Source organism: Pleurodeles waltl, chromosome 10 (genome assembly GCF_031143425.1).
Source record: "Pleurodeles waltl isolate 20211129_DDA chromosome 10, aPleWal1.hap1.20221129, whole genome shotgun sequence".
Classification (NCBI taxonomy): Eukaryota; Metazoa; Chordata; class Amphibia; order Caudata; family Salamandridae; genus Pleurodeles; species Pleurodeles waltl.
The window spans coordinates 431,373,970-431,400,599 of record NC_090449.1 but is presented as its reverse complement, the minus strand read 5'-3'; the positions used below and the strand labels follow the sequence as shown (position 1 = coordinate 431,400,599).

At 44.1% G+C, this 26,630-nt stretch overlaps 1 protein-coding gene across 1 annotated transcript in view; it reads left to right on the top strand.

Moving 5' to 3' along the window:
* LOC138262426 (partitioning defective 3 homolog) overlaps positions 1–26,630 on the top strand; it is a 1,341,057-nt gene that overhangs the window by 1,172,457 nt on the left and 141,970 nt on the right. Inside the window, exon 7 of the mRNA XM_069212326.1 lies at positions 5,080–5,209. Within this exon, the coding sequence (XP_069068427.1) occupies positions 5,080–5,209 (130 nt within the window). The remainder of the gene's footprint in view (positions 1–5,079; positions 5,210–26,630) is intronic.

Genomic DNA, 26,630 nt, shown 5'->3' with positions numbered 1-26,630 from the left:
TTATCTTTGGACACAGATACCTCAATTCTGCTTCAGTGTAGGACTCTAATCTGTTTACTCCCATGCTTCCTTCAACTAGCTCGGCTGCTTCCATGCCCAACCTAACAAAATTCAGGTACTCTTCTCTTTCCGACCACTCTGCTGTCACAGGGGTAGTCTGTGGTGAATTTAACTTGTCTAGACATTCATTCAGTTGTTGCGCTGTCAATCCTTGCAATGAGATATTCCCAGCCTGCATTACTGATGTTTGCGGTACGTTCGCACTTGAGATTTGCGGCGTCAGCAGACCCAAACCTGAGTGTCTCATGGCATCTGGAGGAACCCCTATTGGACTAAAGTCTAACAGAGGCCTAGAACTCTCTACCATCTGATCCACTGGAGTCATCCCTTGAGAGCTCCCTCCGAACCCTCCTTTTGTCCTGTCTTGGGTCATTACTCCCTGATCACACACTCCAGGCTTGTCCTGCGCGTACAATGGTACTGGTGGACCAACTGTAATGGGTAAGGATATAGCAGCTGGTGCCAGCTTATTCCCCACAACCTGAGGAACATTTGCTCCCATGTTTTGATTCATTATCTGTGCTGTAGCTAACTGCGGTCCTGTGACCGAAGTGTAATTCGGAACCATCTGTTGCTGTGGCTGGAGCAGTAAAAGTAGAGTTGGCTCAATCTGCACTAACTTTGATCTTGTATATGCCTGATCCGGCGGCACCCTCAAGCTCGTAGTTGTCTCTAATATCGGGACATCAGGGTAGAGCCTCGGAACTGGCAGTGGCTGCAATTGTGTCTGCATCTCTGGGGGAGTGGACACACTGACACTATTCTGAATCGGAGCTGGTGTTGCAACGGTATTTACCTGTGTTGTATTTGTGGCTCCCTGGTTCTGTGTTGAATTTACAGGACCTGCACTAGTACTTGGGGGGTCATTCTGACCCCCGCCGGCGGCGGATGCCGCCGGCCTGGCGGGAACCGCCAGAAGACCGTACCGCGGTCGAAAGACCGTACCGCGGTCGAAAGACCGCGGCGGTCATTCTGAGTTTCCCGCTGGGCTGGCGGGCGACCGCCAGAAGGCCGCCCGCCCGCCCAGCGGGAAACCCCCTTCCACGAGGATGTCGGCTCCGAATGGAGCCGGCGGAGTGGAAAGGGTGCGACGGGTGCAGTTGCACCCGTCGCGATTTTCAGTGTCTGCTATGCAGACACTGAAAATCTTTGTGGGGCCCTGTAGCGCCGCCATGGAGGATTCCTCAGGCCAGGGGAAAACCGGCGGGAAACCGCTGGTTTCCCTTTTCTGAGCGCGGCTTTACCGCCGCGGTCAGAATTGGCCTGGATGCACCGCCAGCCTGTTGGCGGTGCATCCGCGGTCCCCGGCCCTGGCGGTCTATGACCGGCAGGGTCGGAATGACCCCCTTGGTCTGTTATCATTCATGGCATATGTCGGTGGGCGATCATGCAACAACTGGTTAAGGAACTCATCGTCATCTAAATCATCTGCATCTGCCCAAGACTTTTTAGTCTCCTTTTCTTTACTAGAGCCCTTGTATGTTTTACAAGTGGCCTTTCTTCCTTGCGTGTCGGCTTCTTGAGTTGTTGCCGGAAACATCATGACTCCATCTATTATTTCCCTTCTCTACATTCTGTGTTCACTATCCCACCTAGCCTCCGCTAGCGTCTTTTCTGCTCTCCTCATTCTCCTCTCAAATTTCTGCTGCCGGTGTTGTATGGCCATCAATTCCCAAATTGCTAACCCCTCAAACTGTGCTGGTCTCGGAGGCGGCTTTTGCTCATTTAACGCCTTCTGCAAATTCTCTAAGATCCCTATATTGAAAGACCCATTCTCTGGAAACGCCAAACACCCATCCTTTTCTGTTAATTTGCACCATTGCTTTAGCCAAAGACATGGCGTGACTCCCCTCTCCTCCATTACGGCATAAGCCAGAGTATCCTCTGGCGGTGTAGGCTCCCCCACACTCGCTGTAATATACACATCTCCCCTCAAAGCACTCCTTAGAGCCTTGAAAAACGTCATTTTTACGTCTTTTATTTCGTTTACAATTGAATCAGGAATTGACTTTAATTCCCAGAACACCCTTCGCCTACCTTCTCAACCAATTGCCTCTCACGGACGGCTGCCAATCTGTGCCCGACCCTTCTCACTGATCGACCTATCCCAGCGCAGCTCCATTGACGTCACACTCACACACACTGCAGCTGACAAAGTCTTGCGGCTTGTCTCCTTCACTCTCGATTCACACAAAACAAATTAAATATATTGTGAGCACCAAAAACTCAAATTTGCCGGTTTACTACGGGAAGGGTAACACAATGGCTTCAGAACTTTACAGAGATTTCACTTTAAGCCTCGGCCGCTACTCTCTCCTTCTCAGATCCCGCACTTGCAAGCAAAATTTGACCCGCAAATTTTACTCTCGACTTGTCAATGGTTTGTCCTAGTGCACTTTAGAACTCACCAAATCTCCATCGAAGTTTTCATGAACTCACCTTGACTCAAACTCAACTCGTCAACCACACCTGATTGACCTATTAAACCGCAAAAATTACAACATAAACCAAGTGTCTCATACACTTATCAATATACTCCGGAGTCTTAGACCATCACCAACAACCACATGGTCAATTTTTGAGCAAAAAGCGCCACTCTCACATGAAGTTCGACGACTTCCCTATTCTCATACTGCGGAGTACGCACACTCCTACTAAAACATCACCTGGCCTAAATTCTCACAACCTTCACAATTCACCTGCAATATGCATAAGCTGAGCAAGCGCAAACCCTACATCACTCACACTATCACTAGAACGCCGAGAACATACCCAACTCACTTCTGCAAGCTCCGAGGTTACGGGAGAGTCATCTGAGACTTAGGGGAACATCATCTTTCCAATTTGCACTATCTCAAAAACAACTCTAAAACAATAGCGCCTCGTTCTGTGGCCCCAAAGGCCCGGAACCGTCCTCTGCTACCAGAACTGATAATGCGTCCCAGCCTAGATAATTTTACTTACATAGGGACTCGTTTAGGCCAATTAATCTTTTGACCCTGATTGGGGACTCCTCAAGATGAGATAGCTCATTAACATCTCATGAAATGTATCAATAACCTAATCAATATTCACAATAGCTAATCAATCCAGCTAATCAAGAGCATTTAATAAGAACCAAACACACCATGACCTTTCAGTCATGAATAACCACACCAATTAGTAAGATTTTGGATATTTATTCCCTATTAGTTACAACCTACTAGCATATTCATTAGTCTCAATACCAATAAGCACATCAACAAAACTGCAATATGACAACTGGAATATGACTTTATCAATGCAAAGATCATGAACATTAGTACAAAACACAAAGTCAACATGTATCAAACTTTAGCAAAGTATCATTAGTACCTAATTCAACAAAGCAAAGATTCGGTAATTTGTCTATTTGCCCCCAATATCAGTGAACTCCTTAACTAACCTCTAACTAGCATCAGCATGTTGGGCTTCATGCAAAACAATTTAGCAACATAAATTTAGAAAACATCTAACTATGGACACTGTCGAAAGAGCAGTTGGGACCTAGAAAGGAAAGGCAAACAGACAATTACAATTTATCATCAGATAGTTACCCATCCAAATGGGTCGGCATACAGTTTCAGTCTTCGTCCTCATGACAGCAGTCGATTCGCCATCAGCCAGGATAGAACAGCAAAGTCTCAGCAGGGTAGGGCAAAAAGCTCTTCCCTCATAAGGAGGAGAAGCAGGTATCGGGCAAGGCAAGGAAGATGAGGATGGTTTAGAGTAAAGGACAAAGGGCCTGATTACAACTTTGGAGGAGGTGTTAATCCGTCCCAAAAGTGATGGTAAAGTGACGGATATACCACCAGCCGTATTACGAGTCCATTATATCCTATGGAACTCGTAATACGGCTGGTGGTATATCCGTCACATTTGGGACGGATTAACACCTCCTCCAAAGTTGTAATCAGGCCCAAAGTCTCTTCAGAAGAGGAAAAATGGCAAGGTAACTTGTCTGTGGAATGTCCAGTAATGGCAAGAGTGGCTCGTTAATGGCTGATTTCTCCTTGTGTCATGAGGTTATATCAAATTTGTCGAACAACGCTCTAATTTCCCATTGGGCAATATTTGGTGCATCGTTATCTTTGTCCAATAATCCGTCGCTCACCTTACTAGAATTTTCACCTAAGACAGTTCTCATGCAGTTAATTGGCTCCTGTAATTGACGTCTTCAATGGGTAGAATGTCAGGTAAGAAAAGTTACACTTGTCGCTCCAGTCAGCAGTTCCATTGTCTTTACCAGTTTAGTTGACCTTGTACCTGTTGCAAATTATACTGTTGCATTCAGCAAGAATGTCTCCTTGAGCAAGTCGGGTCTCATGAGAAAGAATTTAATACGGTTACACACACATCTCTAGCTTCTGAAAAAGAACAATTTCATGTCCTTCAGGAAAACAGCACATTGCACGTTAGAAAAACATATTAATATGAGACCAGGCAGCTAGGCCCAGGCCCTTGCTAACTAAGGCCTAGTGATTAATTTTGCAAAATCATAATACGTAACTCATAGTGCTAATAAAAAGACACACATGAACACATTATTAATTCATTATTAGTCAATTTCATAAATCCCGTGGGCACATTTCAAACTCATGCATTAATATTTATTCTACCCCGTTTTCTATGCAGCTTCATTAAACATTACTTTGCAAGCCCTTCATGTTAATATTGATTATAAAAGCCACACTCCAACAATACTTCCTGGGCTTTAAGATACATAGATTTTGAGAGGTTAAGATTACCAAACAGGATCCTTAATAGGGCTAGCAAAACTTGAAAAAACACCACTAAACTTTATGTATAGTCATGAGAACTTTGAAGTAACTTCCAGGAGTATATCTTTTTTGTGTGTGTTTGCTTTCACCTTTATGCCTGAGTTTATATGTGTTTACGTGTATGTGTGCCTGTGTGTGTATTTGTCCCCTTCATTGTTGTTGGACTGAGCTTCTGCTTACTTTGAGATTATCTGGTTTTCACTGTCAATCTCTCCTTTAGGTAGATACCTGGAAAGCGCCTCTTCAGAGTCATCTTCTCGTTCTCAGAGTCCTCAACTCTACAGTCTGACCAGCTCGTATGGTCCGTTCCCAGGAAGTTCAGGACTTTCTCCGCAATCCAGCTGCACAAAGTAAGTAAAATATAGAAGCATGGGAGATTAAGCCTCAGAATCCATTTTGCCTAAGATTGCAGCTGTGGCTACAAAATTGTTTATGAATCAAAAGAATGGGTCCCCTACGAGTCCAGTCCTTCTGGACAATACCGGCACATGGGTGATTTCCCTATAAAACTCTCACCCTCCAGGAAATTCCAAAGGCATGCTTCATCATAGAATGTTTATGCTGGAGTCTAATACTTTCACTACTGGCTTCTATCTGATCTTTTACAGGCTGCAGTTAGATATTTCAAGGGATCCTAGCGGTAAATGGTTAAAATATGGCCTGAGGCATACCTGTAACAAACTATTATCAGAATATTGCCTTGGCAGTGTTAAAAACAAATGTGGACACTGTGTGGGGTCTAATTACCCAAGTATCATTACTCGCGGTCTACATGTTTCAGCCTTCCAGAAGTTACTGATGCTTTCGTCAGAACCAGTGTTTTAAGGATCCCTATGTATTACCTAATCCTTACTAGGTCAAAAAAGTGGGGAATGGCTCCTACTTGCACATCATGCTTCTATTCATACCATGCATAGAATTTATGCTTTTGTCCTGACCAGCTAAATCAACAATGGGTAACTGTGGAAAGATAAGAAAAATCACCACACCATTTTATACTATTTTACTTATTATATATCTACATAGACCACTTGATTCTTACTTAAATCTACCACCAAGCACCTGTTTATAGTGTCACACTGCACATGCTATAGGTGAATATAGCTATGGGCTCCTAATGAGTCCTAACACTAGCCCACTCTCCTAGATAGTTCTAGGTCACGACTGTGTCTCACTGTATTCATATCACTAGTAAAGTGGTTCTGCACCCCATGCACTGTCTCCAGGCACACTCTTTACTGATAAATTGAGCTCTTCACTCCTTTTCTATCTAAGAGGGAGAGTCAACGTTCTTATAGTCTCATTCTAATTTTGTGCCAGAGGAAATGAAAAAATGAGAAATTAAAATAGGATTTATATCAGTTTATTGTTCATGTTCTCTGTAATGCACAACTATGCCTTCTTGGAGATAGAGCGTGTGCTGTAATCTCTTCCCGAGCTCCCTACTATCCACAAATCTACATTCTTATTACTAGCAGTTCTCTACCAAGAGAAGGCTATTTTCCACTCCCCACTTCTTCAAAGAAACATTGGGCTCAATCACCTAAGCATCCCCACTCCTCACTTGGCAATTCCCAACTTTTTGAATGCAGCCACTGGCCTTATAGCCCACGAGAATGTCTTCTCCCACTTCCTGGTCGCTTGTGATTGGCCCTTCAGTCATATCTCTCTACATCATTGTGTTATTATTTAGGTTATTTTTCATTTCACACAAAGCTTACTGTTCACAAAGGAGTGGTTTCCCAGGTTGGTGACACCAATGGTATCAGATTACATGCAAAACTGATTGACGAAATAGTCTTGCCTGAATTTCACTTCCTTCAGGTGATAGAAACATTATGGGGGTCATTACGACAGCCAGGGGTAATGTAGCGTCCGTACCGCCAACAGGATGGCGGTACGGAGGCCCTTATTACGACCGCGGCGGGGGCCGGCGGTTTCCCGCAGTTTTAGCCCCGGCGGTGATAATCCGCCAGGGCAGCGCTGCAAGCAGCGCTGCCCTGGGGATTATGACACCCCTACCGCCAGCCTGTTTCTGGTGGTTTGCACCGCCAGGAAGAGGCTGGCGGTAAGGGGTGTCCTGGGGCCCCTGGGGGCCCCTGCACTGCCCATGCCACGGGCCTAACAGGGCCCCGGCCAGCTTTTCACTGCCTGCATAGCAGACAGTGAAAAGCGTGACGGGTGCTACTGCACCCGTCACACGGCCGCAACACCGCCGGCTCCATTAGGAGCCGGCTCCTATGTTGCGGCCTCATCCCCGCCGGCCCAGCGGGGATGTTGAAATAGGGTCTGCGGGAGTGCGGCCGCACGGCGGTTACCGCTTGGCGGGCGGCGGTAGTCGTACGCCAAGGTTGTAATGACCCCTATGTATTCTATCTTGTTCATTCTCCTCTAGTATGTTTGCACTCCAGTACTACCCACTTAGGGGGTCATTACAACCTCGGCGGTCTTTTCACAAGACCACCGAGGGACCGCCGTGCTGAAGACCGCCAGTGGTGGCGGTTTTCCGCTCGGCGTATTATGACTGTTGGGAGCTCTATGTCGTTTTTCCGACGAAGAGCCGCCAACAGCCATAGTGATGGGCGGCGGGGAAGTGGAGGTTGCTCCACCTCCACCGCCACGCCAACAGAACACCGCCCAGCGAATCACGTCCTGTGATTCTGCGCGGCGGTGTTCTGTTGGCGGTGTGGTGTCGGCGGAGCTGCCCCCATGGAACAGCTAAGTCGATCGTCCATCAGGGGAGGGAGTGGGGGGTGTTGTGTGGTGCATGGGGGTGTGCGTGGGTGTATGTAGAGGGGGTGTGTGAGTGCGTGTATGCTTGCGGGGGTGGTGCGTGTTTTGGGAATGAGTGCGTGTATGTCTGTGTGGATGTGCATGTGTATGTTTGAATGTGGGTGTGCGTGTCTGACTGAGTGTGTGGATGTTGGCATGTGTGTCAGTGTGTGTGCGTGTATGTGTGTTGGTGGTGCCTGCGTGCGTGTCGGGTGTGTATGTGTAAGGTAATGTCAGGGGTCGGGGTGGGGAGGGGGGTCCTGCCACCTTTGGGGGGTAGCAGGGGTGGTGGGGGGTGTAGGGGAGGGAGTCGGGGTGGGGGTGGGGGTGGGGGGTGGGGGAGACCCCTATCAGTGCCAGGGAAGGAATTCCCTGGCACTGATAGTTGTTACCACCATGGATTTCATGGCGGTTCCTACCGCTGGAAATCCACGGCGGTAAGCCGGGTCAAAATACCGGCGGTGGTATTGTCACGGCCGCCGGGCTGGAGACCCAGGTCTCCAGCCCAGCGGGCGGAACGGAGAAGCGGCGGATGACCATGGTGGTAACCGCCATGGTCATAATTCCAAAAAAAAGACCGCCAGCCTGTTGGCGGTCTTACCGCCGCTTTAACACCGTCCGCCAGGGTTGTAATGACCCCCTTAGGCTGCCCCATGAAATTTAATCATTCAGTCCTGCCTTGTTTGTTGAAAGGCAGAAAATCTACCTTTCTTCTTTTTCAAACATGTTTTCTCTGCATTGTGTCCCTTGTTCCCACTGTTCTGTGATTGTCCACTACAAATCAATGGCTGTATGCCCTAACGTGATATAGTGGTGGCTGATTTTGGTATTAATTCTAGCACACCGTACATTACTTCAGTGCTCAGCGATCCATATCCAGACCTTACGCAGTGCCATCCCTGTGTACTTCATGCCATAGGAGCAAGTAATCATGTAGATGACTCTGCTAGAGTCACAGTTAGTATGCTTCCTCTGTTGCCATTTCTTTGGTAAACCTAGTTCAGGCTCCCTAGTGCCTTTTATAAGATTACATATACTGCAGAGAGCATTGTTTTATCTAGAGTTATTACCTATTTTGTCTCATGTCATATTTTTTTCAGACCAAAGAATATGCATTCATAGTTAGTAAAATCTATCTCTCAAAGCATATCTCCATAGTCAATAAGTCAGCACTGTGTGTCTACATAGAAGAGCTACTCAGCAGTTGAATGGAGGAATTAAATATCCGAGTATCCAGAGATATACAACTCCTTACGGTCAGCTAAAGGAATTAATAGGGTAGGTAAAAAAAAAAATAAGGTTGAGATGGGCATCAGAGTAACTGCTTCCATGGGATGTACACTATGCTCAGCATGGCCCACCTCCAGGCACCTCCAACTCAGAAGGCTATGATAGCACTGTGTATTGGAGTGGCCAGGTGAGGGTAAGGGTGTGGGAAGGGAACAGCAGGGAAGGAGACATGAAAAGCAAATGTTAACACAAAACAATGAAAGCACAGTCTGGTTAGTTTTGCAACCAGGTTTATAGATTCCTTGAAATTCCACAGATATGAGTTGCGGTACACTTAGCTTTGTGACATTTTCAACATCTCTTGTGTGTTGCACCAAATATGCCCACTTTATAGTCAGTTATCACTTCAGTAGCCAGATATCACTCTTGATAGTGACTTGTTTAGCTGAAAATGACTATGCTGTCATCCAACAGTCAACACACTCACTTTCTAATGTAACCACACACTGTATATCTACAATGTTTAGCATTCTATATGTATGTTCAACAATTCACACACTCACTTTCAAATAAAGTTGCAAGCCTATTTAGAATTCTATATGTATGTTCAATTTCAACTCAGAGTATTCTGCTCCTGAGATATCGTAATGACCCCGAGACTCACAGTGACTAATTACATCATATGCCAGTAATGATGTAAAACACTTTCATAAAGGTGAGCGCGCTCTGCTCGAAATGCAGCCAAAGTGAAAATGAGCTTGCCACTCTAAATAACCCTAATGGGCAAAGAACAGCCTGCTCTGTAGTAGTGCACCATCAAAAGGTTTTTCAAAACCTTTGTGCTCTGAAATTATACTGCAGGACCCAACGGGGCTTCATGAACCTTCCCACAAGGATCACCCACACACAGCGACTTAGCACATGGGAGAAGGAACCTGCGGAGTGACACCAAAGGGGTGGCTGGGGTGGACCACAGACAGCACACCGCCGTAAGTCTAACAATGGGTAACTGTCCTTTGTAAATCTCCTCAGTAATGTTGGAGTGTAGCTTTTATGTTCAATATTAACATGACATGCTTGCAAAATAATGTATAACGAAATTGCAGAGAAATTGAATTAATGCACTACTAATGTCCGCGTTTGAAATGTGCCCACTGGGAGTGGCCGCCAATGTATACGATGAATAATGAACTTGACTAATGATGAATTAATAATGTGCTAATGTGTGATTTTATGCTAAGCTTTATGAATCATGTATTTAGGTTTTGCTAAATTAGTCACTAGGCCTTAGTTAGCAAGGGTCTGGGCCTAGCTGCCTGGTCTCATATTAAATGTGTTTTTCTAACATGCGATGTGCTGTCTTGCTGAAGGACATATAGCTGTACTTTTCCAGAAGCTAGAGATGTGTGTGTAACCGTAGTAAATGTTTTCTCATGAGACCCAACTTGCTCAAGGAGACATTCTTGCTGAATGCAACAGTGTAATTTGCAACAGGTACAAGATCGCCTGAACTGGTAAAGACAATGGAGCTACTGACTGGAGCTACGCATGTAACTTTTCTTACCTGCCATTCTACCCGATGAAGACGTAAATCACAGGAGCCAATCAACTGCATGATAACTGTCTTAGGTGTAAATTCTAGCAAGGTGATCAACGAACTATTGGACAGAGATAGTGGTGTACCAGATATTGCCCAATTGGAAATTAGGGGTTTGTTCGACAAATTTGATATAATGACAGGTCACAAGGAGAAATCAGCCATTGCGAGCCACCCTATGCCATTTGTCATTTGCGTTCCTTTTATCCTGCTATTCTGTTCTTCCTTAAGACTTTGTTGCCTGATATCCTAAACCATCCTCATCTTCTCCATACTCCATAACATACTTCTCCTCCTTATGAGGGAAGAACTCTCTGCCCTGTTTGCTGAGACTATGCTGTTCTATCCTGGCCTAAGGACAAAGACTGACTCTGTATGCTGACCCATTACGGAGGGTAACTATATGATAATGAAATTGTAATTGTCTGTTTGCCTTTTCTTTCTAGGTACCAACTGCTCTTTTTGACAGAGACCATAGTTAGAGGTTTTCCAAATTTGTGTTGCTAAATTGTTTTGCATGAAGCCCAACATGCTGATGCTAATTAGAGGTTAGTTAAGCAGTTCACTAATATTGGGTGCAAATAGTCAAATGACAGAATCTTTGCTTTGTTGAATATTGTACTAATGATACTCTGCTAAATAGATACATGTTGACGCCGTGTTTTGTTATAAAATTTATAATTTTTGCTTTGCTTAAGTCTTATTCAAGTTGCCATTTTGTGACATTGTTGATGTGCTTTCTGGTATTGAGATTAATAAACTTGCTAGTAGAGTGTAACAAATAGGGAATAAATATCTTGAATCTCACTAAATTTTGCGTGGTTATTCATGGCTGAAAGGTCATGGTGTGATTCACTTCTTATAAATGTCATTAACTGATTTGATTGATTTGTTACTGTGAATATTGATGAGGTTACTGGTCTATTGATTGAAATGCAGAATAGATATCTCGTCTTCTGGTGTCTCCAATCAGGGTCAAAAGGTTCATTGGCCTAAAACGAGTCCCTGGGTAAGTTAAATTATTAAAGGTGGGACGCGTTATCAGTTCTGGTAGCAGAGGACGGTTACGGCCCTTTGGGGGCCCTAAGGCGAGGATCCATTGTTTTAGAATTGTTTTTGAGAAAATGCATATTGGAGAGATGATGTTCCCCTAAGTCCCAAATGACTTTCCCGGGACCCCGGAGCTTGCCGGAATGAGTTGGGTATGTTCTTGGCGTTCCAGTGATGGTGTGAATGACGTAGAGTTTTAGCTTGCACAGCATATGCATCTCGGAGGTGAATTGTGAGGTTTGTGAGGGTTTTAGGCCAGGCAATGTTTTAGTAGGCGTGTGCGGACTCCGTAGTATGAGAGTAGGGAAGTCATCGAACTTCATGTGAGTGTAGCACTTTGTGCTCAAAAATTGTCCATGTGGTTGTTGGTAATGTACGGACCCTGCGTGGACTAAGACTCTGGAGTATGTTGATAATTGTATGAGACACTGTGGTTTATGTTGTAATTTGCGCGGTTTAATAGGTCAATCGGGCGTGGTTGACGAGTCGAGTTTGAGTCAAGGTGAGTGAATTAAAATTTCGATGGAGATTTGGTGAGTTCTAAAGTGCACTAGGACGAACCATTGACAAGTCGAGAGTAGAATTTGCGGGTCAAATATTGCTTGCGAGTGCAGGATCTGAGAAGGAGAGAGTAGCGGCCGAGGCTTCAAGTGAAATCTCTGTAAAATTCTGAAGCCATTGTGTTACCCTTCCTGTAGTAAACCGGCAAATTTTAGTTTTGTTAGTGCTCGCAATATATTGCATTAGTCTTTGTGTGGATTGGGGAAGTAAGGAAGACAAGCCGCAAGACTTTGTCAGCCGCTCTGTGTGTGTAAATGTGATGTCATTGGAGCCGCGCTGGGATAGGTCACTTAGTGAGAAGGGTCACGCACGGATTGGCCGCCGTCTGTGAGAGCCAATTGGCTGAGAAGGTAGGCGAAGGGTGTTCTGGGAATTAAAGTTACTTCCTGATTTAGTTATAAACAAAATAAAAGACGCAAAAATGAAGTTCTTTAAAGCTTTAAGGAGCACTTTGAGGGGAGATGTGCACATTACCTCGAGTGTGGGGGATCCTACACCGCCAGAGGATACTCCGGCTTATGCCGTAATGGAGGAGAAGGGAGTAGCGCCATGTCTTTGGCTAAAGCAATGGTGCAAATTAACAGAGAAAGACGGGTGTTTGGCATTTCCAGAGAATGGGTCGATCAACATAGGGATCTTAGAGAATTTGCGGAAGGCGCTAACTGAGCAAAAGCCGCCTCCGAGGCCAGCACAGTTTGAAGCGTTAGACATTAGGGAATTAATGGCTATGCGACAGAGGCAACAAAAGTTTGAGAGGAGAATGAGGAAAGCAGAAAAGACACTAGCGGAGGCTAGATGGAATAGTGAGCACAGGATGTGGAGAAGAGAAATAATAGATGGGATCAGGATGTTTCCGGCAATAACTCAAGAAGCCGACACGCAGGGAAGAAAGGCCACTTATAAAACGGACAAGGCCTCTAGTAAAGGAAAAGAGACTAACTAGTCTTGGGCAAATGCCAACGACTCTGATGATGATGAGTTTCTTAACCAGTTGTTACACGATCGTCCACCGCCATACGCCATGGATGACAACTGGACAAGTACTAGTTCAGGTCCTGTAAATTCAACACAGAACCAGGGGACCACAAATACGGCACAGGATAATAATGTTACCACATCAGCTCCGATACAGAATAGTGGTATTGTATCTACTGCTCCAGAGATGCAGACACAGTTGCAGCCACCACCAGTTCAGAGGCTCTACCCGGATGTCCCAGTATTAGAGACAACTACGAATTTGATGGTGCCACCTGATCAAGCATATTGAACTGACTACACTTTTACTGCACCAGCCGCAGCATCAAATGGTTCCGAGTTACACTTCGGTCACAGGACCGCAGTTAGCCACGGCACAGGCCATAAATCAGAGCATGGGAATTAGTGTTCCACAGGTTGTGGGGAATAAGCCGGCACCAGCCGCCATATCCTTACCCATTACAGTACCACTATACGCGCAGGACAAACCTAGCGTATGTGATCAGGGAGTAATGACCCAAGACGTGACAAGAAGAGGGTTCGTAGGGAACTCTCAAGGGATGACTCCGGTGGACCAGATGGTAGAAAGGTCTAGATCCCTGTTAGACTTCAGTCCAATAGGGGTTCCTCCAGATGCTATGAGACACTCAGTTTTGGGACTGCTGACTCTGCAGGTCTCAAGTGCAAATGCACTGCAAACATCAACAATGCAGACTGGAAATATCTTGTTACAGGGTTTAACTGTGCAACAACTGAATGAATGGCTGGACAAGTTTAATTCACCACAGACTACTCCTGCGACAGCAGAGCGGTCAGAAAGAGAAGAGTATCTGAATTTTGTGAGGTTGGGCATGGAAGCAGCCGAGCTAGTAGAAGGGAGCATGGGAGTGAATAGACTAGAGTCGTACACTAAAGCAGAGTTGAGGTATTTGTGCCCGAAAATAACTAAAGAAGTGAGTAAAGTGCACCAGAGGTTGGCAAACCTAGCTGATAAATATGGCATAGATTTAGAAAATACCAAACATTTGAAGAGGAGTTACAGGTAAGATTTTATGCCTAAGGATTTTGATCACATGAGGTCTACTGGTATGAAGGCACACCTTAAAGAAATATTACAGAGTGCGCAAGTTTGGGGAGCATTAGAAAAGTGGGAAGGCAGATGGGCAAAGAATAGAGATAAAGGGAAGAGTAATTGCTCAGAGAATCAGCAACCGAAACCAGTCCCCGATACTGATACAATTAAAGCGTACCCCATGAGAGAGACAGCGGCGGGGTTCTTGTCCATGTACCATGGTCCAGAGGTGACATTTTGTCATTCACAAATGTCTTTCCGAGACTGAGGGAGAAGCCAATAGAGTGGTATCAGCAGACAGAAAGGCTTGTGAAACTTGCAAAGTGTCTTTGGGAAGACCTGAATACGCTCTGTGAAATTATTGTTGCAGCCGAATTGTGGCTTGAATGCAAGAGAAGTGTGGATTGGCCGATAGTAGAACCGGCCCTGGACAAGGTCACAGGAGCTCCGTCTCCTCAAGTGATGAGGTACTACTTTAAGGTGATCGAGTTTTTGAAGCAGAAAGTGTTGCCACAAAATATTGATTGGCAAAAGATTGACCGAACGGCACAGGAAGTTAAAGAATCAATACATGCTTACTATGAGAGGTTGTTGAAAGCGTTCAAGCATTACAGCGGTACGGAGGTTATAGAACCGAAAGATATGAATCACCTTGTGTTCAGGTTCTTTGAAGGGCCTGAGGCCAGAAATTAGCCAGATGATTAAGAATCATTTGATCTGTTGGCAAGCGAAGCCGATTGATGAGGTGTTGCAGTACGCAAAATACTGTAGTGATGAGATTGAATTGAAGCAGAGAAAGTTGAAGGAAAAGGTGATGGTGATGCAAATCAAGGCAGTGCAAGCAGGGATGCAGGAAAACGGAGTACAACAGATGGTGCAACAGCCGCAAGGGAATGGAATGTTTCAGGCTCAAGCAAGAGGCAGAGGTCGAGGAGGTTTTGTGAACCGTGGTCCGGATTTGAATATCGTAGTGGTTCAAAATGATGTCCAAGGGATGAAGAAGGTGTTGCCGTGTCATGCGTGCGGGGGTGTCGGACACTGGAAGCGGGAGTGCCCGATGATGGTGCAGGTAGGTGCGGTTCAACAAAGCAATGATGTCAATGCATTCCAAAATGTTAAGGGGCCAAGAATGAGGGGTCCAAAACCAAATTTTCAGAATAACATGGTTCAGATGCAAGGTCTCCAACCCATGCAACAAGTGCAGATGCCACATGTACAACCAGTGCAGATGCAGCAAATGCAGCAGCAGATTCCGATGGTACCTAGACAGCAAATGCAGTTGCCCTTAGCACCAATGGGACAAACAACAGGTGATGCTTCCTCAACAGGTCACAGGTCAAGGAATGGGTCAAAATAACACAGTACAACAATTCCCATTGCGTGGTGAAAATGGAATAAACAATGAATGGTCGGATGACAGTTCAGATAGTGAGGAGTGCAGGCTTGCAGCGTCCCTAGAAGTAGATCAGAGGGGACCCTATGTGCAAGGAAAGGTGATGGGTCACAGGGTCTCATTCTTGGTTGACACAGGAGCTACCCGCTCTACAGTTAGAACTTACAATAAAGGTAGTAGGAGTAGCCAATCAGCTTTTGACTAATCCAATCACAGATCCGGTTCAAGTTGAGATTGGTACCTTCCAGGGATTACACAGATTTGTGGTCTGTGACTCAAGTCCTGTGTCCCTACTGGGAAGAGATTTACTGTGTAAGACGAGGTGTTCGATCACCTGTTCTAATGAAAGGATTGAGGTGCAGACAAATAGTGATGATAAAGGGGATGATGGTCAGGTCTCAGAACCTGAGACGGAAACCACAGATGAAGATTACCCTTTGATAAGCTTTTTCCCAATGTTCACAATGACTGACCTGCCCGCAGACTTTCAGGGGACAGTCACAGAGAAAGTGTGGGACTTGACGGGAAAGGAAGTGGGACTGATAAAAGGAGTGGAACCAGTCAAAGTAGATGTGAAGCCAAATGCTGTGTTCCCCCAGGTACCGCAGTACCATATGGCACAGGATGTCCTCATTCAGGTGATGCAGATAATTGCAGACTTTGTGAAGCAGGGGATCTTGAAGGAAGTAATGAGCAGCCCATGTAACTCACCTATAATGGGTCTGAGGAAGCCCTGTGGAAAAGTCTGAATTGTTCAAGACTTGAGAAAGATAAATGACATAGTGGTGAAGTGTTGCCCGATAGTGCCAAATCCAGCTGTGATTATGTTTCAGGTTCCATGCAACGCTGAATGGTTCTCAGTTGTAGATTTGTCCCAAGTGTTCTTTTCTGTGCCTCTTCATGAGGACAGCCAATTTCTTTTCAGTTTCAAATTCCTGGACAAGGTTTACAGTTGGTGCCGAATTCCTCAAGGATTTTCAGAGTCACCTTCCATATTTAATCAGATCTTGAAGAAGGATTTGGAGTCATTGGAATTGCCTTTCCCATCGACTCTAGTGCAGTACATTGATGATTTGTTGATTGCATCCAAAACAAGAGATGATTGCAAATATGATACCACTGCCTTACTGAACCACTTGGGAGAGAACGGACATAAAGTGCCCCCCAAGAAGTTGCAATACTGTCAGAAGGAAGTGAAATACCTAGGTCATTTGATTGAGAAAGGGTCAAGGAAAATCTCCAAGGAAAGAGTGACTACCATATTGCAGATGAATCCTCCGGCATCTTGAAGGGATGTTAGGATGTTTCTGGGAATGGTGGGCTACTGTCGTCAGTGGATCCCGAATTTCTCAGTTATCTCCAAGCCCTTGGTGAGACTGACAGTTAAGGAGGTTAAGGATGGCCCAAATATCCTAACTATGTCAGAGAAAGAGATGAGGGCGTTCATTGAATTAAGGGAGTGTATGTGCAGGGCTCCAGCTTTAGGTATGCCTGATTACACAAAGCCTTTTGTCCTGTTTTGTCATGAACGTGATGCTTGTTCCTTGTCTGTCTTGACACAGGTCCATGGAGGTGCAGACCGCCCTGTAGCATATTTTTCAGCTACTTTGGACCCAGTCGCAGCAGCCTTACCAGGTTGTTTGCGTGCAGTTGCAGCAGTTGGTCAAAGCCTCACACAGTGTGAAGGCATAGTGATGGGACACCCTTTAACAGTAATGGTCCCACATTCAGTTGAAATTTTGCTGACCAGAACCAAAACTCAGCACATGACGAATGCCAAGTTAACCAAGTATGAAACAATTATATTGGGGTCACCAAACGTGTCACTGAAACGATGTACTGTATTATACCCGGCAACTTTGCTTCCAAATGAGAATACAGAAGTTGATGATGCGGAAGATGTAGAACATGATTGTCTTGAGGTAACAGAACTGTGCACCAAACCGAGACCTGATATTAAAGATACCCAATTGGAAGAGAATGACTACATTATTTTTGTTGATGGTTCATGCCTGAGAGACTCAGTAGGAGTGCTGAGAGCCGGATACTCTGTGTGTACAATCACTGGTATCCTAGAGGCATCTTGGCTTGAAAGAGTATACTCTGCTCTGGTGGCTGAATTAGTTGCTCTTACTAGGGCATGCCATGCCGCTGACAAGCTAAAAGTCACAATATATACTGACTACAGGTACGGATTTGGAATTGTCCATGATTTTGGCCAATTATGGTCACAGAAGGGTTTCCTGACTTCCTCTGGTTTTCCAGTGAAAAATGGTGAAAGAATTAAGGAATTGTTGCACGCGATTCAGTTACCTCTTGAAATTGCCGTGGTGAAATGCAGCGCTCATGTGAAATCACAAGATTTTGTGTCAATGGGAAATGGATATGCAGATCAAGTCGCAAGGTTTTGTGCATTGAACTGTATATTGTTCAAGGATCAGTGGGAATTGTTACCTGAAACAGAAAATGAGACAAGCACAGGTTACGCATTGAGGGTGGTTGACACAATGGAAGAATTAAAATTGTTACAGGGTCGTGCCAGCAGAGAGGAGAAAAGATATTGGCTCAAAATGCAATGTGTACAAAGACCAGATGATTTGTGGGTTTCAGATGAGGGGAAAATGGTTTTGCCGAACAGTCTTCTGTCACAGTTTGCAAGGTTTTACCATGGGCAGGCACACATTGGGAGAGACGCCCTGATCAGGTTGTTCAAAATTGATTGGTTCAATCCGAAATTCAGACAAGCCGCAGAAGTGATCTGTCACCCGTGCATCATCTGTCAGAAGATGAATGCGGGGAAGGGACAGTGGTGAATTTGAGCCACATTGGGAGAGCAGGAGGTCCATTTAGCAGAATGCAATTGGATTTTATTGAGATGCCAGTGTGTGGAGGTTTGAGATACGTGTTGGTGATTGTGTGCATCTTTAGTCACTGGATTGAAGCCTACCCTACACGCAGGAATGACAGTCTCACAGTAGCGAAGTTGCTGCTCAGGGAATTGATTCCACGTTTCGGGTTTCCGATCTCTTTAGAATCAGATAGAGGAAGCCACTTCAACAAAGAGGTGGTTAAGCTCTTGTGTGCCGCACTGAACTTTGAACAGAAGTTGCATTGCAGTTACCGCCCTGAGGCATCAGGAATAGTGGAGCAAATAAATGGTACCCTGAAGTCTAGAATGACAAAAATGTGTGCAGCTACAAATTTGAAATGGCCTGATGCATTGCCCTTAGTGTTAATGTCAATGAGAAACACACCTAACAAGAAAACAGGACTGCCTCCTCACGAAATTCTCATGGGCTGAGCTATGAGATTGCCCTCAGTACCTGCAAATGCTTTTGTGAATATCACAGATGATATGGTGTAGGACTACTGCAAGGGTCTGGCTGACGTGGTCCGCTCTTTCGCTCACCAGGTGGAGGCAAACACATTGCCACCGATAAGTGATCCAGGTCACAACCTGAAAGTTGGTGATTGGGTTGTTGTCAAGAAACACGTGAGGAAGTCGTGTTTGGAGCCACGTTGGCAGGGGCCATACCAAGTGATACTGACAACTACCACTGCTGTGAAGTGTGCGGGAATTCCAAACTGGATTCATGCCAGTTACACGAAAAAAGTGACGTGCCCAACTGATGAGGAAATTGAATTGTCGAAAATAACAGCTTTAGAAAAGGAAGTCTCAGGGCCGGACAGTAATCGAAGGGAAACTGAGACTGAAGGAGAGCCCGTTGAGGACGGCTTGGTCACTCAAACAGTAAACGAGATCCAGAGGGGTGACGGTGAGCCTATCTCAACAGAGGCACCAGGAGGACTGACACAAAGAGAGGTTCTCCCAGAAGCAGACAGATACGGGTTGGAAGTTGAACCTCTGACAGACCAAGAAGGCGAAGAAGTTGAGGCAGAAGAGAGCCAGAGTGCCCAGACTCCTCCTGAGCCAGCTGCAGGTCCAGCAAGAGAAAACACCATAGTGCAAGAAGAGGGCATCGAGCTGCCACATGAGAATTGGATAACCGAGGGATCCTGAAAGGAGATAAGTGGCCAAAGTCGAAAGTGACAAAAGGGAAGGTGGTAATTGATGAAACAATTGAAGAAGAAGTTGATACAACAAGGAAAGAGGACTTGAGCTAAGGAGAGTTGCAAGGTGATCGCAAGAGAAAAAGAAAGAGAATAGCAAACAGAAGGTATGCAGGTCCTGAATTGGCATATGCAACATCAGCTGAGTGGCAACAAGAGTTCTTGGTGTTCTTTTTTGATCGAGAGGTTCCAGTGCAATACTATGGTACCTGAGTTTGGCCACAAGGAAGAGAGACTGTGTTAAGTTGAAATTGAATTAGAGAAACTTGAAAAAAGAGACTGATAAGTTACCGGATGTGACACTGTGAACCTGAACTGACATTTGGAAACTGATTGTGACAAGCTGCTAACCGAATTGACAAGGATCCTGGGAGTGAATGAGAAAAGCTGTGAATACTTGCTAACAAGAGACTTTGCTTAGCTTTGCTGAAAGAAAAAAAAAAGAAGAGAAATGAAGCTTTTAACCATTTTCCGTTGCTTGTTGTTTACATTTGTAGCACTTTTACTTTCTGATTCTTTACAGATCATGCCTAGCACGGGAGATGATAGTGAGGGGAGTAAGCGTTGTAAATATTTGGGTGTTGCTTTGGGTGTCGTGTGTGTGATATTCATTATAGCCTTGTTTGTGGAAATGCGATTGGTGGATGAGAATGAAGCTAACAATGCTACAATTCCTGAGACTGCTACACTAACACCCTGGGAGAGGTTCGAACAAGATACGAAGTATCTACATGAGAATACTAATACAAAAGGGGAGCTGTCTACTAATGTTTTCTATCGATTGCTGAGTGAGTATGTTGGTACTATAGATGCGAAAGCTTGTTATGTGTGTACACAAATTCCTGTTTCGGTACAAGAGGGAGTTACATATCACAGCTTGCCACTAACTTACAGGATAAGTTGTAGTTTTCTACTAACATGTTTCTATAACCAAGAAGAAGTGCAATATTTTTACTCCAACTATGATCTTGTGTTCTCTTATGTGCCTATCATAGAAGATTTGAATAGTGTAGCTAAATATTATGCCATAAAGCTGATTAAAGGGTTCTTTGAACCTAGAGTAACAATTAGTACATCTTATGCACACCGCAATAATTTGACATGCTTGCTTAAACCTGTAGAGAAAAGCTTTTTAGATCACACTGAAGATAGAAGAAGGTTTTTAAAGGGGAAAATAGAAAAAGGCTTACAGCAACGATCCTTTATTAATAGTAGAAGTTACAATGGAGTTAGGGAACAAGGGAAACTAGCTTTAGATGTGCGACATGTAGGTAAGCTTTGCATAACACGGCGAAAGTCATCTTATGACAATGGCCCTCATTTCAACTTTGAAACCGCCGGGCGGCCGCCAGTGCAGCCGCACTACCGCGGGGTCTATTTTGAGATCCCCGGTGGGCCGGCGGCGGAAACCTGGTTTCCCCCCACCGGCCCAGCCGGGATCTCGGCAGCAACATGGGAGCCAGCTCCAAATGGAGCTGGCGGTGTTGCGGCTATGCGACGGGTGCAGTTGCACCCGTCATGCTTTTCACTGTCTGCTATGCAGACAGTGAAAAGCTCTATGGGGCCGTGGCAGGGGGCCCTGCGACTCCCCTCTCCGCTATCCTTTTCATGGCGCTTCCTACCGCCATGAAAAGGCTGGCGGAAGAGGGACTCGCAATCCCCTGGGAGATTACAACCGCCGGGACAAAAGTGGCGGGAAACCGCTGGTCCTGGCGGTGAGACCGCTGCGCTTCCGCTGCGATTGTAATGCCCAAGTTTGTACCACCAGCCTGTTGGCGGTACAAACTCCAAAACAACCCTGGCGTTCTTTGACTGCCAGGGTTGTAATGAGGGCCAATGTGTTTGTGGGAACGAGTGAATGTAAGCATGTGTTTTTGTTTCAGAATAAATGGACATTCATGTTAAATGGAATGGGTCAAGCGATCCCAGGGATCTATTATATTTGTGGACTTAATGCTTATTACTGTCTTCCAAAGGGATGGTATGGGACATTTTATTTGGGGATAGTTTTTCAAAAGATCTATCAGCTAGAAGATTTAAATAAATTCCCAAAAGTGACTGAATTACATCGTACTAGACAAAAGAGAGAGGCTGCTGCTGGTGTAGTAGGAGACATATTTGGAGCAATAATCCCCTCAGTAGGGATAACATGCTGACAAATTTCACAGGAGCTATACTCCTGATGGATACTGAACTTGCTGCGGAGAGGGCTATGACTCTTCAAAACAGGCTTGCTTTAGACATTATTTTAGCGAAAAATGGAGGAGTCTGTAAAATGCTTAATGAGCGTCCTTGTTGTGCCCTCATACCTGACAATAGTAATGAGATTAGAAGTATGCTTACTAACCTAACAAGAGATAGTGCAGATTTGAAGGATTGAAAGAACCAGGAGTTTGGGAAAAGGTTGGAAAGGGACTTGGTCATGTGGGAAACTGGTTTAGTAATATTTGGCATGGGATATTGGGAAAATTAATACCGGGAATATTGATTGTTTTGGCTTGTTTATTTGGATTATGATTATCGTGCAAAATTAGTAAACAAATTAAAGCAAAATTGGCAAAACGTAATGCGAGGAGGGAAGAAAAGAAAAGGGAGAAAATGTTCAGAGCAAAATATGAAAAGGCAAAACCAAAGGAAGAAATTGAAATGAAAGAGATAAGGAAATGAAAAGTTGTGAAAGAAGGGATTTTTGTGATGACAAGAGTCATCAAAGGAGGGATTGTTGGAGTGTAGCTTTTATGTTCAATATTAACATGAGATGCTTGCAAAATAATGTATAACGAAATTGCAGAGAAATTGAATTCATGCACTACTAATGTCCGCGTTTGAAATGTGCCCACGGGGAGTGGCCGTCAATGTATACAATGATTAATGAACTTGACTAATGATGAATTAATAATGTGCTAATGTGTGAATTTGTGCTAAGCTTTATGAATCATGTATTAAGGTTTTGCTAAATTAGTCACTAAGCCTTAGTTAGCAAGGGTCTGGCCCTAGCTGCCAGGTCTCATTTTAAATGTGTTTTTCTAACGTGCGATGTGCTGTCTTGCTGACACAGCTGACATGTAGCTGTACTTTTCCAGAAGCTAGAGATGTGTGTGTAACCGTAGTAAATTCTTTCTCATGAGACCCGACTTGCTCAAGGAGACATTCTTGCTGAATGCAACAGTGTTAATTTGCAACAGGTACAGGGTCACCTGAACTGGTAAAGACAATGGAGCTACTGACTGGAGCTACGCATGTAACTTTTCTTACCTGCCATTCTACCCGATGAAGACTTAAATCACAAGAGGCAATCAACTGCATGAGAACTATCTTAGGTGTAAATTCTAGTAAGGTGATCAACGAACTATTGGACAGAGATAGTGGTGTACCAGATATTGCCCAATTGGAAATCAGGGGTTTGTTCGACTAATTTGATATAATGACAAGTCACAAGGAGAAATCAGCCATTGCGAGCCACCCTATGCCATTTGTCCTTTGCGTTCCTTTTATCCTGCTATTCTGTTCTGCCTTAAGACTTTGTTGCCTGATATCCTAAACCATCCTCATCTTCTCCATACCCCATAACCTACTTCTCCTCCTTATGAGGGAAGAACTCTCTGCCCTGTTTGCTGAGACTATGCTGTTCTATCCTGGCTGATGGCGAATCGACTGATGTCCTGAGGACGAAGACTGACTATGTATGCTGACCCATTACGGAGGGTAACTATATGATAATGAAATTGTAATTGTCTTTTTGCCTTTTTTTTAGGTACCAACTGCTCTTTTTGACAGAGACCATAGTTAGAGATTTTACAAATTTGTGTTGCTAAATTGTTTTGCATGAAGCCCAACATGCTGATGCTAATTAGAGGTTAGTTAAGGAGTTCACTAATATTGGGTGCAAATAGACAAATGACAGAATCTTTGCTTTGTTGAATATTGTACTAAAGATACTCTGCTAAATAGATACATGTTGACTCTGTGTTTTGTTCTAATGTTTATAATTTTTGCTTTGCTTAAGTCTTATTCAAGTTGCCATATTGTGACATTGTTGATGTGCTTTCTGGTATTGAGATTAATAAACTTGCTGGTAGAGTGTAACAAATAGGGAATAAATATTTTGAATCTTACTAAATTCTGTGTGGTTATTCATGGCTGAAAGGTCATGGTGTGATTTACTTCTTATAAATGCCATTAACTGATTTGATTGATTTGTTACTGTGAATATTGATGAGGTTACTGGTCTATTGATTGAAGTGCTGAATAGATATCTCGTCTTAAGGTGTCTCCAATCAGGGTAAAAATGTTAATTGGCCTAAAATGAGTCCCCGTGTAAGTTACATTTTTAAAGGTGGGATGCGTTATCAGAGAATAGTTTGTCGAAAATGTCAGGTGCAGCCGTGGTTGTAATCTTATAGTCATCGTTTACCACTGTCAGAGGTAATTTTATAGAGCGGGACCAGTTATGTTACAGATCACAAACCTGGAGAGGTGGCATTTAATCACTGAATATCCCAAATTATGTTGGAGGCAAAATCATTTGAGGAAAGTTGAGTGAGCATCCGGCAGTTTACTGTACTCTGCGGAATTGTAGTCCTACCCACAGTGCCACTGCTCTAAAGTAATTAGAAGGGTCAATGCATAGGATGGGGGCCATCTGACTTCTCATAACTCTAAGTGCGATTTTAAATAATTTACAGGAGACAGGGTTCCAAGTTAAACTTAATGAGTTTTAATCAAAATTAAAATAGTTACAGAAGACAAAAAGTAGTCAGTCAGTTATGAATTAGCTCAGTCAAAATAGTCAGTCATCTGCGAAATGGCTAGCATAACCTGAGTCTCTGAAGTAAGTCAACACACGGAACCAAGTTTAATCGATATAAACAGACTGGCATAGTGGAAAGCCTAAGTATAAAATGAATAAAAAGGCTAGTGAATCTTTATTCGACCAATAATATTGACCATAAAAGCACATTTAGAAAATATATAATTGACTTTCAACCTGTTACTCCAAGAACAGTGGGATTTTTTTGAGGCGTTAATCACTGAATCAGACATAGAAAAGGCAATGCCTCAGCTAGCCCCTGGGAAAGCTTCAGGACCAGAAGCTACAACCGGAATTTAAAACAAAAACGTTTTTCCAGGTCTTGACTACATGTATGACTAAATTGTTTGATTCATCTATTGGTCGTAAACGGGTGCCTGCATTTGGGGGGAAACTCTCGTTATTATATTTTTTAACAAAGAGAAAGATCCGACTAAATATGGCTCACGCTGGCCGACGTCTCTTATTATTAACTCCTATTCGAAGATCTATTCACCCATACTTCCCAACAGACTATCAATTATTTCTTCGCTTTTCGACCCCATCTAGCATGGGTTTATTCCTTCCAGGGACTGCACCTCGCACATTACCGCAGTTCCAACTTCACTGGATGTTGCTTGCCTACGGAATAGTACAGAATATACCCATCGGGCTGATCTTTCTCGACGCCGAGAATGAGTTGACAGGGTCTTCTGGCGGTTCGTGAATGCTATGATGCTGTATATGGGTTTTACCGCTGCTTTCATAAGTCGAGTGTGGGCCTTGTAGCGGTCGTCACCTGAGGGCCTTGTGTAGGTCGTCAACTGCACGGATTGTGCGGGTGTCTGACTGTGAAAATACAGATTAATAGAGGCATCAGGCAGGGATGTCCTCTTTCATCCTTGCTCGTTGCCCTATTTTTAGACCCTTTAATCAAGCTCTGAATCGTACCCCATTCCTTAAATCTCTCTCTCCATAATTTTGAGGTAAAAGTTTTGGCATGCGCACATGATATAGCCAAATTGACATTTTCACCTTCTAGTGTGCTGGCTCTGATTGAAGGTATTGCTGATCATTTTGGAGCCTTATCAGGGTATAAGCTCTATTGATAGAACTGTATTAGTGACTAATGACCCAGACATGAAAACTTGATCCCCGTTGGGCCAAATTTGGAATTTTAATGTTATAAAAATTATCATTCTTCTCCAGTACTTATATTTTTTAGATCTATACCCTAGTATCTTACCATAGGCTTTTTTCAAAAAGTTGAAGTTAGTTAGCAAACATTTATTTGGCAATATATTATAGAAAGCCTTGACATGCTATTCAAAATTTACAATCACAGTACCAGCAGGGCAGAGTCTCCCAGTCCTCCTTACGGCTCTATTTTCAAGCTGCTTTTAGTTTTCGATTATTTACATTTATGAGCGGGTTAGAGTGGCCTTTGTGTTCACATATTTATGATTATAAAAGAGAAGGGAAGAGTATTGTTTTTTAATGGGCTCTGAGATGCAGCCTATTTAAAAGGAGCAACTTTAAAACCGTCCGCATCTATCATTTGGTTTGGACTCATTATGAAAGTCGTTGGAATTTCTAGATACCACCTTTATACTTTATTTAGTTATAAACCTATTCTTCCAGAATCACCGCATCCGTAATTTTACATGTCATATGTTGGATGAGGGTCACTCTCGTCCTTTTGAAAAACAGCTAAATAAATTTGCAATAGTGCAGCTAGGCATTTTTAGGTGTTTGCCATGTCAAAGTTTCCTTGTGCCTATTTCACCAGGAGAAATTGTTGTGTAATGAGTTTGAGTTTTTAATGAACATACCCAGGTGGGAGCATATATACATCTGGTTTATAAAGTATTTAGCAAAAGAAGGTAGTCTAGATTAATTTTTTTAGCTTTTAGATTCGACATTTAGGCCAGCAGGTCACATGCTATGACGTTCATAAAAGTAACTTGGCGACACATACAGTACTAAGGGGTATATTTATACTCTGCGCTGAATGTGCGTCAAAAAATTTGATGCACATTCGGTGCAAACCGTGCACCTTATTTAAACTTTAACGCCCGAGCCCGCGAACACCAAAATTCCACTGTGTGCGTCATTTTTTGGATGCAGGAAACCGCCTTGCGTTAATGACATGCAAGGTAGGCATCCTGGCCAAAAAAATGACTTAAACACCAGTGCGCCTTATTTATCCAATCGTGCAAAAATCCCGCACGGCGGGGAGGCGGAGTCGGAAAATGACGCAC